A 15500-nucleotide genomic window follows, 5' to 3' on the forward strand; every position below is an offset into this window, starting at 1 on the left:
TGCGGGGAACCGGCCTCCCCGAGTGCAGCCTTAATACATTGCTATTTCTGGCCGGGCGGCCGGAGCCGGGCAGGGGGCCGGCTCTGCCTCCCCCTCCCTCCAATGGCGAGGCCGCCCCCGGCCCCTCCTTGCCGTGACGTGCCGGCCCGGGGCAGAGGAGGCTCCCGAGCCCTTGGCTGTCCCTGCAGAAGCTGTAACAAAACGCAGACCCCCAGCGCCGAGCTAATGGAGGCAACTTAGACAGGAGCAGGCGCGGCCCTTCGTCTCTCGGCGCTGCCCGCTCCCCCCGCACCGGGAGCGGCGCTCCCCGCCGAGCAGCCTCCCGATCGCTGCCGGGCCCGCGGGACTGCCTGGCCGCTTGCGCTGCCCCGATGATGTTACCGAGCCCCGTCACCTCCACACCTTTTTCTGTCAAAGATATCCTCAACCTGGAGCAGCAGCAGGACCCACACTATGGGGCCCAGCTCCCGCACCACCTGGAGCACCACTTCCACCCCGCCGCCTGCCTGCTGGCGGCCGCCGACGGCCCCCGCTTCTCCGACGGCGAGGAGGAAGAGGAGGAGGAGAAGCTCTCCTACCTGAGCCCTATGGCAGCGCCCGGCAGCCAGGCGGACGCGCGGATCTCTGCCGACAACTACGTTCACGCTGTGCTGCGTGGCTCCTGCGAGGCTCCCGGCCCGGGAGAAGAGCTGGACCCCGCGGTCCGCGACCCAAGTGAGTATCGGCTCCGCCGCGCTCCCCCACACTGCACCGCCCCGCCGGGACGGGCCCGCGCTAGCTCGCCGTGGTGAATTCCCAACTCTCTGGGCATCGCACCGCGAAGCCCCGGTCCTGGCGCTGCAGACCGGTCCACGTCCCCTGGCCGTGTCGAGCCGGGACCGGCCCGTCGCGGGGCTGCCACTGCCCTCCTCCGCGCCCGGCTCGCCACCTCCCTGGGTAGTGCCACTGCGGGAAGAGCCTCCGCAAGGCCCCGATCCGGAGCTGCCGGATCAGGCCCGCGCCCCGCAGTTTTGGTAGTGGGGAGGGAGGACCGGGGCGGGTTGGGCCCAACGCGCACCCGCTGCGGCGAGGCCCGGCGGCGGAGCAGGTGCCCGGCGCCGTGCGCGGCGCGTCCCCGGGGCTCACCTTGAGGTGCCGCAGCAGTAACGTGGCAGCCGCCCCGGAGGGGACGTGCCCGGCCCTGCCGCCCAAATCGGGCCCTCGCAAACGCAGGTGGTGTCGGAGGCGACCGGTCCCGGGACTGCCTCCTCACTCGCACGGCGGTGCCCCGACGGGCGCGTAGCGGCTCGGGGTCGGCCGGGGCGCGGCGCGGAGCTCTCGCCCGCGGGTGGGGCCCGGCGGGCGCAGCGAGCGCCCGGCGTCTGCGAGGCGCAGTCGTGACCTGTGCTCCCCCGTGCAGAGAGCTGCGTACTGAAGAAGCCGCTGGACGCGACGGAGAAAACGGAGGAGGCAGAGAGGCCGAAGCAGCGGAGCCGGAGGAAGCCGCGCGTCCTCTTCTCTCAGGCTCAGGTCTTCGAGCTGGAGCGTCGGTTCAAGCAGCAGCGTTACCTGTCAGCGCCCGAGCGGGAGCACCTGGCCAGCAGCCTGAAGCTCACCTCCACGCAGGTGAAGATCTGGTTCCAAAACCGGCGCTACAAGTGCAAGCGGCAGCGCCAGGACAAGTCGCTGGAGCTGGGCGGCCCCGCGGCCCCGCCGCCGCCGCGCAGGGTGGCCGTGCCCGTGCTGGTCCGCGACGGCAAGCCGTGCCTCGGTGGGTCGCAGGGCTACAGCTCGGCGTACAACGGGCCCTACTCCTACAATGGCTTCCCCGCCTACGGCTATGGCAACGCCGCCTCCTACAACCCCGGCTACGGCTGCACCTACCCGGCAGGCACCGGCGGCGCCTCCATGCAAGCCGCCTGCAGCCCGGCGGCGGCCGCCGGCCCCTTCGTGAACGTGGGCGGCCTGGGGGGCTTCAGCGGCGGCGGCCAGCCGCTGCACCAGGCGGCGGCGGGGCCGTCCTGCGGCCAGGGAGCACTGCAGGGCATTCGGGCCTGGTAGCCCGCACGCACTGAGGGTCGGGAGCGGACCGACAGGACGGCCTAGCGGCTCCGGGGCCCCGTTATCACCCGCACCGCAGCCCGGCTGCGCGCCGCGCACCCTGGACCGGAGGCGGCGGCGGGACGGCGCAGCGGCACCCCGGCACTCCCGCGGGCATCGGTGCGGGGCCGGCGACGGACGGAGCGGAGCGGCGCGGCAGGACGGGTCCTCCCGAGCCCGCAGCGAAGCGATGCCGCACCGCGGAGCCGCCGGGACGGACGGCCGGACGGCCGAGCCGGGCGGGCCGGAGCCGATCGTGCCGCACTAGCGGAGCAGCTTTGCTTGTAAAAAGCCGACGGCGGGGCCCGGTGGTGCCGCGGCCCCTCTATCTACTTTGTATCGGTCACTGCCAGCGCCAGCTCGCCCAGTCAGTCAATAAACCAGGTGCAATATTCGCCACCCGATCCTCCTTCGCCCACCAGTCGGTGCCCGGTGGCGGGACGGTCGCCGCGTCGTGCCCACGGGGCAGGGCGGCCCGACCGGCTTGTGAGCGTGCCAAGGGCGCTGAATGGGGCCGTGCAGCTCAGAGCCGGGCCCATTGTGGCCGCCGGGCCGGCGCTGAAAGGAGCCGCCGAGGAAGGTAGCGGGAATAGGCGCTTATTGGATTCGGGAACAAAAGGTGTGGCAGGGAGGCGAGGGACAAAGGGGCCCCGGCGCCGAGATTGACGGGCCGCTTTGCCCCCCACTGAGGCCCAGGCCCGGCGCTTTATGCGCGGGGGCTGCAGAAACGTGCTAGGTTTTGTTCCCCTTTCTGGGAGCGCAGGGGAAGAGGAGGGGGGTCCGCGGGCCGCTGATTAAGGCCGGCCGGGCCGGGCAGTCTGAATGCCGGGGCATTATTGCTACATGTTCAGCCATTTCGCTCGATTGCAGGGGGAGGGGGCGGCCGAGGCCCCCGAGCCCCGCGGGACCGGCCGCGGGGTCGCCCACCCGCCTGCCCCGTCCCGAGCCGGCCCGTCCCGTCGTCGCTGCCGCGGCGCTCTCGGGGCGGTCGCGGCCCCGCTGCCGCGGCTCCGCCTGTGCCGTGCGGGTCCCACCGAGCCCCGCCGCCGGGGCCGGAGGCCGTTGGGGAGGGTCGGACACCCGCAGAGCCCCGTCTGGCTCACCGCGGGCGGCAGCGGGGACCAGGGGCGCCGGGAGCTCTCCCGTGCCGTCCCGCACATCTGCCCGGCGGCGACGCTGGATCTCCAGAGGTGTTTCCAGCGGAACCTTCTTGAAGCCGCCGGCACGACTGCAGACCCGGGGCTCAATATGCTACTCCTGTTACCCAGAGCTGCCCACCGTGACGTCCCCTTGACCTCCCCCTGTGTGTTGTGTGACAGTCCCTCTGCCACGAGCAGAGGACCAGGCTGCCTCGCAGAGGCTGCAGGTAACGACGGTTCACGCTACTAAACCCGGGTTTATGGTGCACATTCCCACCATTCAGTCTGGACGTGCACCCTTGGGGGTTGCTGTTTGACGGGAACCGGAGAAATTCTTTCCAGTGCAGCACTGCAGGGACAGAGTGGGCAACCAGCAGGCCCCGGAGCCCGTCTCGGCACGGCACCCCGCTGTCCCACGAGCCACCCCGAGGCCGGCAGGCTCCGCGGGGCCGGCGCTGGGAGAGGATGCGGCACGCCCAGCTGATTGTTTGCTGGATGGCAGTAAGGTGTCACAGGAGAGGAAGCCCAGGCCCCACTCTTGGCTTTAGGAGATGAGTGGTTAGGGCCTTGTGGTCTCGTGGGTAGAAACAGGATAGCCAAGAACAAAGGTAATGCGCTCTCTTTGCAGCAGCAGTCAGGCTGAGGAGATTTGTCTCTGCCATAGGAAAGAGTTGCATTTTCCTCCATGTTCTGCCAGACTGTTGTCTATAAAGATAAGGGACCCATGTGAATTCATGCCTTGGTGTGCAAGTCAGAGGAACTGCAACCACAATAGAAGCTCCTCCAAAATCAGGGTGTTGGAGAGGAGTTCCCAGCTTAACACATCATCTCAAAGTATTTGGCAGCTGGTTAGAAATTCAGTGCATCTCAGCAGCACGCAGAGGCTCAGGATGAGACCAGAGCCCTGGTGTGGGACATGCTGCCCATGTGTGTAGTCACAGTCTCTAGAGTATGGGTAGTTAGGCAAAGGGAAGGGGCACACAGAGACCCCACAACTATGTAGCAAGAGGCGATGCTGGGCAGTACCAGCATTATCCAGCACCAACAGTATCTGTTATTGCCATAGCTGTGAGGTCAGTATTGTGCTCACTCCACTTGTGCCTGGTCACAACCCTAGTCCTGTTCTCCCTGTGCAGAGCTGGAACAGTGCCCAGCTGGGGGATGCTGGGAGGCCTGACTGCAGGCTGATGTGGCATGGCAGTGGAAGTTTCTAGATGTCCACCATAGTGAGCCCCATTCCTGGGACAGATCCCAGCTGTCCCACCAGCTCAGACTGGGGGAAGGGCAAGGGCTAAGTGGGAGGGACCCCTCTGCAGAGCCTCACCCAGAGCCCCTGAGCTGATGGGGAGTACGAAGTGGCACAAATAGCCAGCGGTACTGGAGGACCTGGAGTAAGGCGGCAGAAATGAAGTGCTCCAAAGAGGAGGAACAGCTGGTGGAGGTCAGTGGGAGGGAGATGGTGGGAGATCGCAGATTGGACAGGCTGCCCAGGGAGAGGAGACACAATGGAGGGAAGTTGCTGTGTGGCTGTGCTGGAGACAATGCCCGCCTGTAACATGCCCCACACCCTGGGGCAAAGTGGGATGCTGCTCATGGGGTGAGAGGCACCAGGAAATCCCTGGTGGAAATTCCTTCAACATGGTCCCATCCTGTGATGGTGGCATAGCAGAGGGACTTCAGGGAGGAAGAGATGGGGAGGACCATGACCAAGGGGCAGAGGGTGTGTATTTCTTCCTGGTTGATTGGGGGGTTTACTGCTGTTTGGGAATCAAGATGGAAGTTGCCAATTGATTTCCAAGAGGGATGAGGTTTCTAAGACAGTGCACTAACTTAAAGGAAAGGAGGGACTCTTGGGGTAGCTAGGCTTTAACTCCCAAGCCTCAGACCCACTCTGTGCACAGGCTCCAGTTGTGTTTTTCACCAGTTGTGTTTTTCATTCAAGTGTCCTGGCCAAGGAGGAGCCCATGAGCAGAACTTGTCTCTGTCCAGTGGTTCCTGGGGAGGCTTGATCCAAACCCCAGTTCTGCCTGGTTTTCTGAGGCCTTTCCATCATGCTCAGGATCACACAGGAGCAGTGCTGTTCCTTCCGCAGCACCACAGATATGCTCTGGTTTCCTCTCCTTCCTGTCATCTTTTTCCATTTCTCCCTCCCTGCTGCTGAGGTCATCCCTCCCCCTCATATCCTTCATCCTTCTCTCTTCACCACTCGTTGCCATCAGCAAGGAGCTCACCTGGGCACAGAGGGAGATGGGTGCTCTCAGAGAGGCTGGCCAGGCTGCCCACGGACCTGGGCAGACCTCGCTGAGTTCTGGTCCCATCTACTTCAACCCGGACACAGCCACCTCCTGCTGCCTTGGGCCTGGGAACCTGGGGACCCAGCTGTGTGCTGGGGTGGTGCCCAGCTCTTGCCCCTCTATTTTGGATGATTTTGGAGTGGCAGCTCCTGCTCTGCAGAGCTTCCCACTGCAGCCACTCCATGCCTTGAGCTGGGAGCTGCCAAGGCTGCTTGGCCACCGGGGCTCTGCAGAGCTAAGAGGTCTCAGAGATGCTGGAAGCTCCTCCTGGCAATGGCGATATGATATTGTCACACAAGCACTCTCCAGCGCCAAGAAGGCTGTGGCCAGCCATGGATCAGGTAATTAAATTAAAATACTGTACCTGTGCTATGGAGCCTCCAGAGAGGCTTTCTCACACTACTTGTCTGCCAGCACGAGGGCCAGGGACCTACCTCCCTTCCTTCGATGAATCACTGCATCGAAAAGTAACTACACCTGACTAAGTGGGGTGATGGGACTCGCATGTTTTAGCCATTCCTTCTCCCTGAAACGGTGAGACTGGGCACAGTGCTGCCATGAGAGATCCAGGTATGCCACGAGGGATCCACTCTAATCCCACAAGGGATCCAGATGATCCCTCTGGAGAGGGGGCCTGCATCTTTGTCCCCTTCAGAGCAGAGTGCTGCTGAAGGTCAGAGCTGCCCTTGTGGCCTGCCAGAGCCCTTCCCGGTTGCATCATGCCACCATCCCCCGCCTAGGCAGTAAAACCCACAGGCATTTCCCCAGGGACGACCCTTCTCCGCGCCCAAGGCTGCTGCAGGCAGGCGGTGCCGGGGCCAGCGGGGTCCCGAAGTGCTGCCTGGAATCCTCAGGTCCCCTGGGCTGCCAGCAGGGACAACTGCTCCGGGGCCTGTCCCCAAGCGAGATACGCCACCGCCATCTATCGGCCAGCGGCAGGGGACAGGGAGCGACAGGCACCCCTCTGTCCTCGCCATCTCACTCCGCGGGGGCTCCGCGGCTTATGCTGGCTCGGTTCGGGGGTGCCCGAGTCCCCCTGCAAGGCTTGGAGGGCTGCAGAGCATCCAGGTAGGGTCTTGCCTCCCCGCTGGGAACAGCAGTGGGACAGACTGGACATCGTGAATGCTGGGCTGGTTGTGTGGGCTCTGGACAGACTAGTGTCTCCCCACGGCAGAGCCCAGCAGGAGCTGAGGGTCTCCAGATCCGCGCAGGAGCACTGCTGCACCGGGCAGCACCACCGGGGCTTGTGCACTCAGCAAAAGCAAGCACCCACCTGCCCCTACTGCATGGGTGCAGTGGGAGAGCTGGAGACAAGGCTGGTGTCCCCTGCCAGCCTCTAGCCACCATGCAGGCCCCTTTCCAGGAGCAATGCTTTGCACTGCGTTCTTTTAGCTGAGCACAAGCATCCAGTGTGTCTCTGTGAGATGCCCAGCAAATTTCCAGCTCTGATTATCTTCTCTGTCCCAAAGTGGTGCAATTCACCTAGTGCCAGGAGCCCCTCTAAACCTTCTGATGCCCTGGCACTGCCCACAGCTTCCAGCTAATGTTCTGCAAGTTCTTGACCATATGATGGCTGTGGCGTCCAGCACCTGGTGCCTGTCACAGCTGTGTCCTCACCAGAGGGAGCTGTGTCCCACATGAAGACACAGCCCAGTTTTGGCCCAATTCCCTACCTTTTTTATAGCCCCTGGCAATGCTCCAGGCTCCAAACTGCTCAGGTCTAATGGGCACCCAAAGGTGCCAGGGACAGAGAGGAAGGCTGCTTGGATTTGCATTTCTCCTGGCACCCACCTAGCCATGACAAACGTGGTTGGTCTGTGCCCTACCAGGAGGCTCTTATGTCAGTCCAAATGCCATAGTGTCCTGGGGTGCATTGCAGGGTTTCTCTGGGGCTAATGCTGGCCACCAGTGCAATATCTGGAGGCATGCTAGGTCAAGGAGGTTAAGGCCAGAGCCCCCTCCCACAATCTCCTGGAACAACCTCTGCTTCAGCTGCTTTTGAGAATGATCCCAGAGCAGGCTGTAGTGTCACAGCATGTCTGAGCTGTCCCTGCTGTCCTCACCTATATGAAGACACTTGGGAGAGTAACCCTTGCTGCCACCCCCATCTAGCCCAGGAGCAGCTCTTCTCCCACCTCTGTCACCTTCCCAACATGACATGCCATCTTCTCACACCCCAGCTTCATTCAGGCAGTATCTTCCCAGGGCCACTTTGCAGCCCCTTGTTGGAGGACTTCAACACATAACCCTGCACTAAGTATGGGTATTACCAATATCTCCCCATCAAAACAGACATGTCAAGAGTCGTCCCAGCTCAGGGGATTGATTCCTCTAGTGGTTCTTTACAGCCAAGAAAGCAGGCTTTCAGCCTCAGCTTCACCTTTCAGGCTATATTCCCTGCCTATAAAGGGAAATAGCCTTTCAGGCCATGCTCGAACTGAGCCAGGCAGGCTGGGACCAGCTCAGCCAGGAATTGTCTCTCCACAGTTTAACCTGAGCAGCAACGTGGGTCAGAAGAGGGTTTCCCAGACCCACCAGAGGCAATATCTGCTCTGTTTCCAGGCAGCCCCAGCGCTCACATTTACCACTGCTGTAAGGCCGTGAGGTCATGAGAACTTGTACAACTTTATTGGGGTTTGACAGAGTCCTGAGGAATCCCAGAGCCAGGGTGGGTTGAGAGCCCACCTCTCTGCTCTCCATGAGCTCCAGCCACATCTTCCCACTGAACAGAGCTGTCAGGCATCCAGTGCAGAGGGGATGGGGGGCAGGAAAGCTCCAGACAGTCCAGGGTACCAGCAGAGACAGGGCAGGGATGTGGTTTGACAGGGCAGTGCCTTTGCCCCCACCTGCTCCCAAACCGGGCTGCCAAAAGTCCCTGAGGGCTGGGACCCCAGTGCCCTGTGTGGGGTCTTCAAGACAGGAGCAGCTCAGGAGCCCACTGGCCCCCAGCTGAAAGTACGAGGCAGACACACTGGAGGGATATCCCCTTCCTTCTCTGGGGAAGATGAACCCTCCCCAGCTTTCCTCACCCTAGCTCTGCCCTTAACCTGCAGGAGTGCAGTCATCTCCAGTTACCCCAGGGAGGCAGCCAGGGGCTCCTGAGCTGCTCCTGGCACTGTAACCTCAGGCTGCCTGAAATAGTTTGGACTTGTGCCACAGCACAGCTGCGGCAGTCCCGGATCTCTCACCCGGAGCAGGGCCAGGCCAGCAGTGCTGCCATGCTCTGCCTGCTTGGGGGCTGCAGGACTCACCCGACACCAACACCAGTGGCAGGACAGGGCTCGAAGGGCAGTTGGACACAGGAAGGCAAGGCAGCACATCCCTGCCCACGGTGGATGTGGCTGGGGATCCTGCAGGGAAGTGAAAGGAAAAGGGATTGTCTCCAAAACTCTGCCGGGCTGAGCATAGCTTCCTTGCTGGAAAGCCAAAAATAGTCTCTTTACTCAGAAGAGGCTGTAGGAGGGATCTCACTCGAAGTGCAGCCAAATACCTAAGAGGCCATAGGACAGCCCCAGAGCAGCACAGCTACACCGAGGTATTAGCAGGCCTTGGAAAGGCAGCAGCCATAGCTGAACCAGCCAATAGCTCTGTTATCTCCAGGCATCTCATCATGTGAAAGGTGCCAGAGGAATCAGGCCATGAGGCAAGGGAACATCCCCACCCTGGCAGAGCCAGGGAGCAGCTGCATGCTGCCACGGCCAGGGGTCTGTGGCAGAGATTCTGCTCAGAGGGTGGCAGACAGGAGAGGGGATTTTTCCTGTCTGTTGTGGCCTAGCCCAAGGGATATCTGGGAATCCCCGTGGCAGCTCTGCTCTCCCTGCAGGCCAAACCCATCACAGGCAGTCCCATTCACCGCAGGGCTGCTGCTGCCTGCACTGGGGACACCCAGATGCTGCTGGATAAGCTGGCAAAGTGCCAGGAGACCAGAAAGGCCATGCCCCTGCCAGGGGACTGCTTAAGGCCAATGACTCACATCGCAGCATCTCTATGCTGTGCTGATTTATCTCCCCATTCCTGGGGGTCTCACTCCTTCCCCCAGCACTTCTGTGGGCAGTTCCAGGAAACATCCTGGAGACACTTTCAATCATGCTTTTACCCGCTGACATTTATAGAGCCTCTTCCAGCAGCTGATGGATTTAATAGTGTGAATCTTCCTCCAGCCCCAGTCCATTTATGCCTTTCCCTCCACGGGGTTTGTCATTGCCCCAGTGCACGGTGAAGGCTCAAGGCAAAGCTGCAGCTCTGCTGCCAACAGCTTTCAGCTCCTGGGCAGAGAGACGCGTCCTGGCAGAGACCAGTCATACCCATCTTCTGCAAAGTCCTGTCTCATGCCCTGCCCACCCAGCTAATCCTGCCCTGGTCTCTCCCAGCCATCTCTGCTTCTCACTCTTGGGCGGAGGAGATGCAGGGCTGCCAAATCTTGTAATACTCAGACTATTTCTTTAAAGCCCCAGCTCCTGAAACAGTGGGAAAATTTGAACTTCTTAACCTCCCGTGGATTTTGTGTCTTTAAGGAGTTTCTCATTCTTCTGCTTGTGCAGAAAAAACAGGGACCAGAGCCTGCAGCCCATGCCAGGGAGCAGAGGATGGGCACAGCACACAGCCCAGGTGGAGCAGGGCTGCAGAACAGTGCTTGTGGCTGCTCTGTGCCAGGGGCACCCAGATGGCCAGGCAGCCATCAAAAATCCCACAGGAGGTCACTCAGCTTTCCTCACCACCTTCAGGAACCAGGGCATGAGAGATGTGTAAGGGAAAGGGGGATCCTGTGCTGGGCAGGGGCTTGGGCAGGGTGCCAACATCCAGCCCTGCAGTGCAGGGGTCCCTGCCCTCCAGTCCCCCAGCAGTGATAGAGCCCAATGGCCCTGAGGGCTGTGCATCCCCCTTGCTCACCCAGGAGCTTTTCTAGCTGCAGAAAACCCCTCTTTGTCCTCACCATAACCCACTCCAGCAGCCCTATGTGCAGGTCAGGCCAGCAGACCCTCTGGAGCAGGTCTAAGCCAACCCGGACACCCACCAGCTGCACATACCATGGCCGTGAATGCATTTCCTCCAGGGAGTTATTCTGGGCATGGCACTGGGTGACACATGCCACTCCTGCATGCACCTTGGGAGAGTCAGGCATCACCCACGAGCACCCTGTTCAAGAAACCCAGAGCTCTGCTCTGGGCAGGTCAGCACAATGAGGCAATGCTTTAATGCTCGGCACACAACAGAGTGAGGATAGCTCACAGCTCCAGAGTTGGGTGGGACCCTAAAATAAATTAGTAACAAGACAACTAACAACACGTTAGAAAACCAAGTTATTCTTCTAATTACCATTAGATTGGAAAAAATACTAGCACTTTGAGCAAGTGCGCTGATAGAATTTTAAGATGCTCATCAAGCATCAAACTAGTTTAATTACTCAAAATGAGTGGGTAAAAGGGCTGCTAAGCCCCGAATCTCCTATATGAGGTGCAGAAAACCCTCCACCATCACTCAGCACCAAATTCCCGTGCTGTTCCTGACACACACAACTCAGGACCCTCCTGCCACCAGCTCCATTCGGAGCAGTTTGGAAGCATCCTGAGGACTCCTACTCAGACTGAGGGTGTGGGACTACCTGGCTGAGGAGCATAAACCTCAGCTTCCCCCGTGGAGTCACAACCCACACCAGCAGCAGGTGACGGATCATGAGCCAAATGGGATAGGCAACACCGTCATCCCTGCACGCTGCCAGGGTGACTGGGCTAGGCAGATCCCCTTCTCCCACCACCACCTCCAGACCCCACTTCCCTCCCCGCTTTGGCATTCATCAAAAGAGCTCACTCAGCACCAGGCACAGTCAGAAAGCCACAGTGCCAGGAGCTGGGCCATGCCGGAGTAAGAATGGGACATGAGGATAGAGCAGAACTGTTTTTATTGGAGGTGTCAAGAGCAGGAACAAAAACAAACCTACAGGCTCCCTCCTCAAGTGCCATCCTCCCCCTCACCCACCACCACCACCACTGCGGCAGTCAGCATCACGTGTGCGTGCTACAAGACAACGGCCAAGGCTTACACTTCGCTTCAGCCAAAGGCCAGACGAAGCCCCCAGCATCCGCCATCACCTCCTCCTTGGCAACTGCGAGCTCAGCTTGGCCCTGCCAGAAGCCAGGCAGGACATTCACCTTCCCCTCCGAAGAGGGGTGAGCTTTGTGTGAGACATTGTGGTTAAGGGAAGGACAGGAGCACAGCTCCACCAAAGTGCGAGGGAATGTGACCTGGGCTGCAGCTCCCAGCAGGGTGTCGTGGAGGACCCTGGGAGAGAGCAAGCTGTGCAGCCTGAGCAGAGCTGCAACAGTCACAGGGAAAAAACGGCATCGCTAAACCCCAAAGGGCTTCACTGCCCCCTCTCTTCAACACAAACCAAACTGAAAGGGAGAGGGGTCAGAAGACAAACCAGGAGGGGGATGTGAGGCAGGTCTGGAACAGCATTTGGCTCTGGCTCACTTCCCAGCCCGACGCTCCTCCTGGCGCTTGGTGAGGATGTATTTGAAGAACTCATACACGGACCAGGCAATCGCTGTCGAGGGCATCTGATAAATGACTCTGGCCTGGACCCCTCTGAAGTAGGCGGTCACACCGCCCACTTGGTACACCGTCCTGAAGGCATTAGCCATGCCTGTGATGTGTCCGCTGATGTTGGAGCTCAGGGCCAAGGACTCCTGGGTGTTGAGCAGTGTTTTGCAAACGTCCAAAGGCGTAGTGGCAGCGGCAGCGACAGCCCCCGCACAGGCTCCAGAGACCACGTGAGAGCCTGGGTTGTACTGTCTGTGGGGGTTGAGCTGCTCTTGCAAGAACTCGTAGGTCATGAAGTGAATGGCTTGGAAGGGGATGTTCATGGTGAGCTGGGTGGTGTAGCTGCGGTAGAAAGCTCCGGCCCCTTCGTTGCGCCACACAGCCCGCACACAGTCCATCACACGCTGGTAAGGCGAGTTGTACATCTGCATCCTCTGCTTGACCACTTGGGACATAAAGTGGTAGCCAGCAGCAGCAGCAGCCAGGACCCAGGCATGGAGGGGAAGAGAAAAGAGAAGGGTAAACATGAAGCCAGGCTTCCCCTCCAAATGCCTGGAGTTTGGTCATGCGGGCCTAAGAGCTAATGACAGACAACTTGAACCAGCAGCGCCGGGTGTCCCCAGACAGGACTCCAGCCATTTAGATCTGCTGAAGCTTCCCTGTCAGACAGACATCACCACCTTCAAACCCTGCAGCTGCCATAGCCCCAGGGAACATCTCGATATCCCGTCAGTTACACTCCAGATCCAGCCTCACTCCTGAGCAACTGCTCATTCACGGCAGCAGAACTACCATGCCGTCTGAAGAACCTGCTCTGCATTCAGTCCTTTTATATTCCAGACAGCTCTCTATCTGGATAATACTGTCCCTCCCCAGCCACCCCCACTGAAGCCCAGAATAACCACAGCACATCACAGAGCTCACCAGCCAGGAACTGTTTGCAGCCACTGCCGAAACGCTGCCACTCCAGGGCAAAATTCAGATGCCAACCCCCCCCATACATCCAAGAGCAGGACAGGGAAGCCTAGAGCGGAGCCCGCCCCTGTCCTGCCTCCCCCTATCTCAACATGACCACAGGGAAATAAAAATGATGTGACTATAAACTACTACAGTCATGACAAGAAAAGCTCCAGGGAAGGAATGACAACTGTCTAGCCAGCCAGCTGCCTGCTCCTCAAGTCCCAGCCATGCAGTGGGCAGGCATGAGCCTTGCTGGGCCCACATCAGCTAGAGCCTAAACTGTCGCAAGCTCTCCAATTTTAAGAGGAAAAAATACCTTCATGACTGGCCTTTCCTCATTATTCCTCCTTTTCCCACCACATTCACAGACTTAAATTGCAAACTCTGTTTTTTCATACATACCAGGCTCAACAAAATCATCATCTTCCAGACATTCCACAAGATCTCCCTTCTCCCAACCTCTCTAGCGTGTTTTTGTATCCCATTCTTTTAATTTTCTTCTTGAACACAGGCCCACAACCGTACCACGTCTTCCAGAGTTCTCACCATAGCAGTGCCCAGCTTCAACACACTTGGAATGACTTTAGCAGTGCAGATCACATCTCTTGACTTCTTCCCTGTTCCGGGTAACAGTCCCCAGCCAAACTCCTGGGTGAAAGGCCCATTCCCTCCCAGCTCCTCCTAAGCTGGGGTGTGCTGCACTTCCAAGTTAATCTCTTCTACCCACCCTGTCCATAACAGGCAGCCACTAGCATCCCTAAGAGGACCCACGTGACCCTAAAGGATCCTTGCAGTCAGGAAAGCAACAGAAGCACCTTCCATGCCACCGAGGGGACCCCAGAGGCTCAGGCAGACCCTGCTCCTCCCCTCCCTGGCAGGCCAGGACCATCGTTACCTTCAGCAGGGTTCATGGCTGCATCGTGGAGCAACGTTGCTACACACCCGGCTGCACCTGCAAAACAAGAACTGCCACATGTGAGGGGGGGAAAGGTGAGGGACCCCGGGGCTCCACCACAGCCCCGAGTCCCCTGCCAAAGTACAGGAGGCCCTTGAAAGAGGGTGAGATCTGAAGGCAGCCTCCATCTCCCCTCCAAAAGGCAGGCTGGTCCTCAGTGGTTCCCACCCGGAGAGAGATCAGGAGAGGCAGAGGGTTGTGACAGGCTGTCAAGTCCCGTGGGCTGACTGGGACTCACTTGGGTCCACTCCTTGAGGGACAGGACAATGCCACCAGATGGCAGGGGCCCTTAGGATGGTGTCCCCATGTCCCGTGCAGGAGCAGCCCAACATAGCACTCTGCTACGTGCCTGCCAAGGGCAGAACGTGCCCTGCTCTCCCCTCAGCCCCATGCTCTCCCTACTGTGGCAGCTCCTTGAGATGGAACGGGCACCATGGCGAGACAGGTTCCAAACCCACGTGGCACTCCTGAGGCGAGCTCTGGCACTGCCAACCCACGGGGCCATGGCCAGTCCCGGCTTGTCTGCAGGAAGCTCTCATCCACCGCCATCCTCCTGGGCCAGGGCCACCGACCTGCTCCATGCCAGATACCTGGCAGCAGCTCCAGCGGGCACAGGAGCGGTGCTTCCCCTGCCCGGCGCCGTGCGGCTGTGGCTCGCGGCTGGAGAGAGCACAGGGCTTTAGGACAACCACGGCACCCCGACCCCGCACCGGGACCGAGCCTGACCGCCACACCTGCCGCTCCCGCCCCGCTCCCCCCCGGCGTGGCGGGGCCGGTACCGTTGGCCACATGGCTATTGCCCCCCGCGTGGATAACGTCGCTCAGCGTCTTTTTTAACTTTTCGTAGCAAGCGAAGTAGAGGGCGTGCGCCGGCCCAGCGCCGGTAGCCGTGATGTTCAGGCCCCGCATGGGCCGCCAGACGCCCTCGGTGCGGGCGATGCGCCACAGGGCCTCCAGCACGTTCCGGTAGCGGGCGGCGGGCTCCGGCTGCAGGCTCTGCATCCGCGTCTGCAACACAGGGCGGGCCCGCCCGGGCGGCTCCTGAGACCCTGCCCGGGGCACCCGCCGCGCCGCCCCCGCCCCTCCCGCCGCGCCGCCGGCACCTTGACGCAGTCGATGGGGTACATCACACAGTGCTCCATGACGCCCGCCACGGCGCCCGCCAGCATGTGCGTGGACACGGCGGCGCCCTGCGGCAGCGCCTCGTAGTCGGGGGCGGGCGGGGAGCGCGGCTCGGGGCCCCCCGGGCCGGCACCGGGACCCGGCGCCACCTCCGCCTCCGCGCCGCCTCGCCGCGCCCGGCCCGGGCCGCCGCCACCACTGCCCATGAGCAGCAGCAGGACGCGGCCCGACTCCGCGCCGCCCCGCGCGCCGGGGCCCGCGCCCGCCCCCGCTCCCGCCCCCAGCTCCATCGCGCCGCCGCCGCCGCCGCCGCCACCGCCCCGGCCCGGCCACACCGCCTCCCGCAGCGCCCCGCCCCTGCTCCGCGCCCATTGGCCGCCACCGCCCGGGGCCCGCCCTCGCAGCGCCCCC

At 61.1% G+C, this 15500-nt stretch overlaps 2 protein-coding genes across 2 annotated transcripts; one reads left to right on the forward strand and one right to left on the reverse strand.

The window, feature by feature from the left end:
* The first annotated feature begins 203 nt into the window (after window positions 1-203).
* Window positions 204-3174, forward strand: NKX2-3 (NK2 homeobox 3). Its single transcript, XM_051799571.1, has 2 exons — window positions 204-714; window positions 1400-3174. The coding sequence occupies exons 1-2, from the start codon at window positions 372-374 to the stop codon at window positions 2038-2040; spliced, it is 984 nt and encodes a 327-aa protein (XP_051655531.1). The 5' UTR covers window positions 204-371; the 3' UTR covers window positions 2041-3174.
* An 8220-nt stretch (window positions 3175-11394) lies between these two features.
* SLC25A28 (solute carrier family 25 member 28) lies at window positions 11395-15447 on the reverse strand. Its single transcript, XM_051801239.1, has 4 exons — window positions 15071-15447; window positions 14747-14975; window positions 13908-13964; window positions 11395-12497 (listed from the first exon to the last, which is right to left on the reverse strand). The coding sequence occupies exons 1-4, from the start codon at window positions 15377-15379 to the stop codon at window positions 11980-11982; spliced, it is 1113 nt and encodes a 370-aa protein (XP_051657199.1). The 5' UTR covers window positions 15380-15447; the 3' UTR covers window positions 11395-11979.
* Window positions 15448-15500: the final 53 nt, after the last annotated feature.

The sequence above is a fragment of the Manacus candei genome, unplaced genomic scaffold (assembly GCF_025592945.1).
Source record: "Manacus candei isolate 608988 ecotype Guabito, Panama unplaced genomic scaffold, ASM2559294v1 h1tg000050l, whole genome shotgun sequence".
NCBI classification, from domain to species: domain Eukaryota; kingdom Metazoa; phylum Chordata; class Aves; order Passeriformes; family Pipridae; genus Manacus; species Manacus candei.

Excerpts from the sequence above, each read along its gene's own strand:
- NKX2-3 (XM_051799571.1), top strand. The coding sequence starts at position 372 with ATGATGTTACCGAGCCCCGTCACCTCCACACCTTTTTCTGTCAAAGAT. Across the intron at positions 715-1,399 it reads CCCCGCGGTCCGCGACCCAA|AGAGCTGCGTACTGAAGAAG; the intron begins GTGAGTATCGGC and ends TCCCCCGTGCAG.
- SLC25A28 (XM_051801239.1), bottom strand. The coding sequence starts at position 15,379 with ATGGAGCTGGGGGCGGGAGCGGGGGCGGGCGCGGGCCCCGGCGCGCGG. Across the intron at positions 14,976-15,070 it reads ACCCCATCGACTGCGTCAAG|ACGCGGATGCAGAGCCTGCA; the intron begins GTGCCGGCGGCG and ends CCTGTGTTGCAG. Across the intron at positions 12,498-13,907 it reads AGCCATGAACCCTGCTGAAG|TGGTCAAGCAGAGGATGCAG; the intron begins GTAACGATGGTC and ends TTATGTCCCAAG.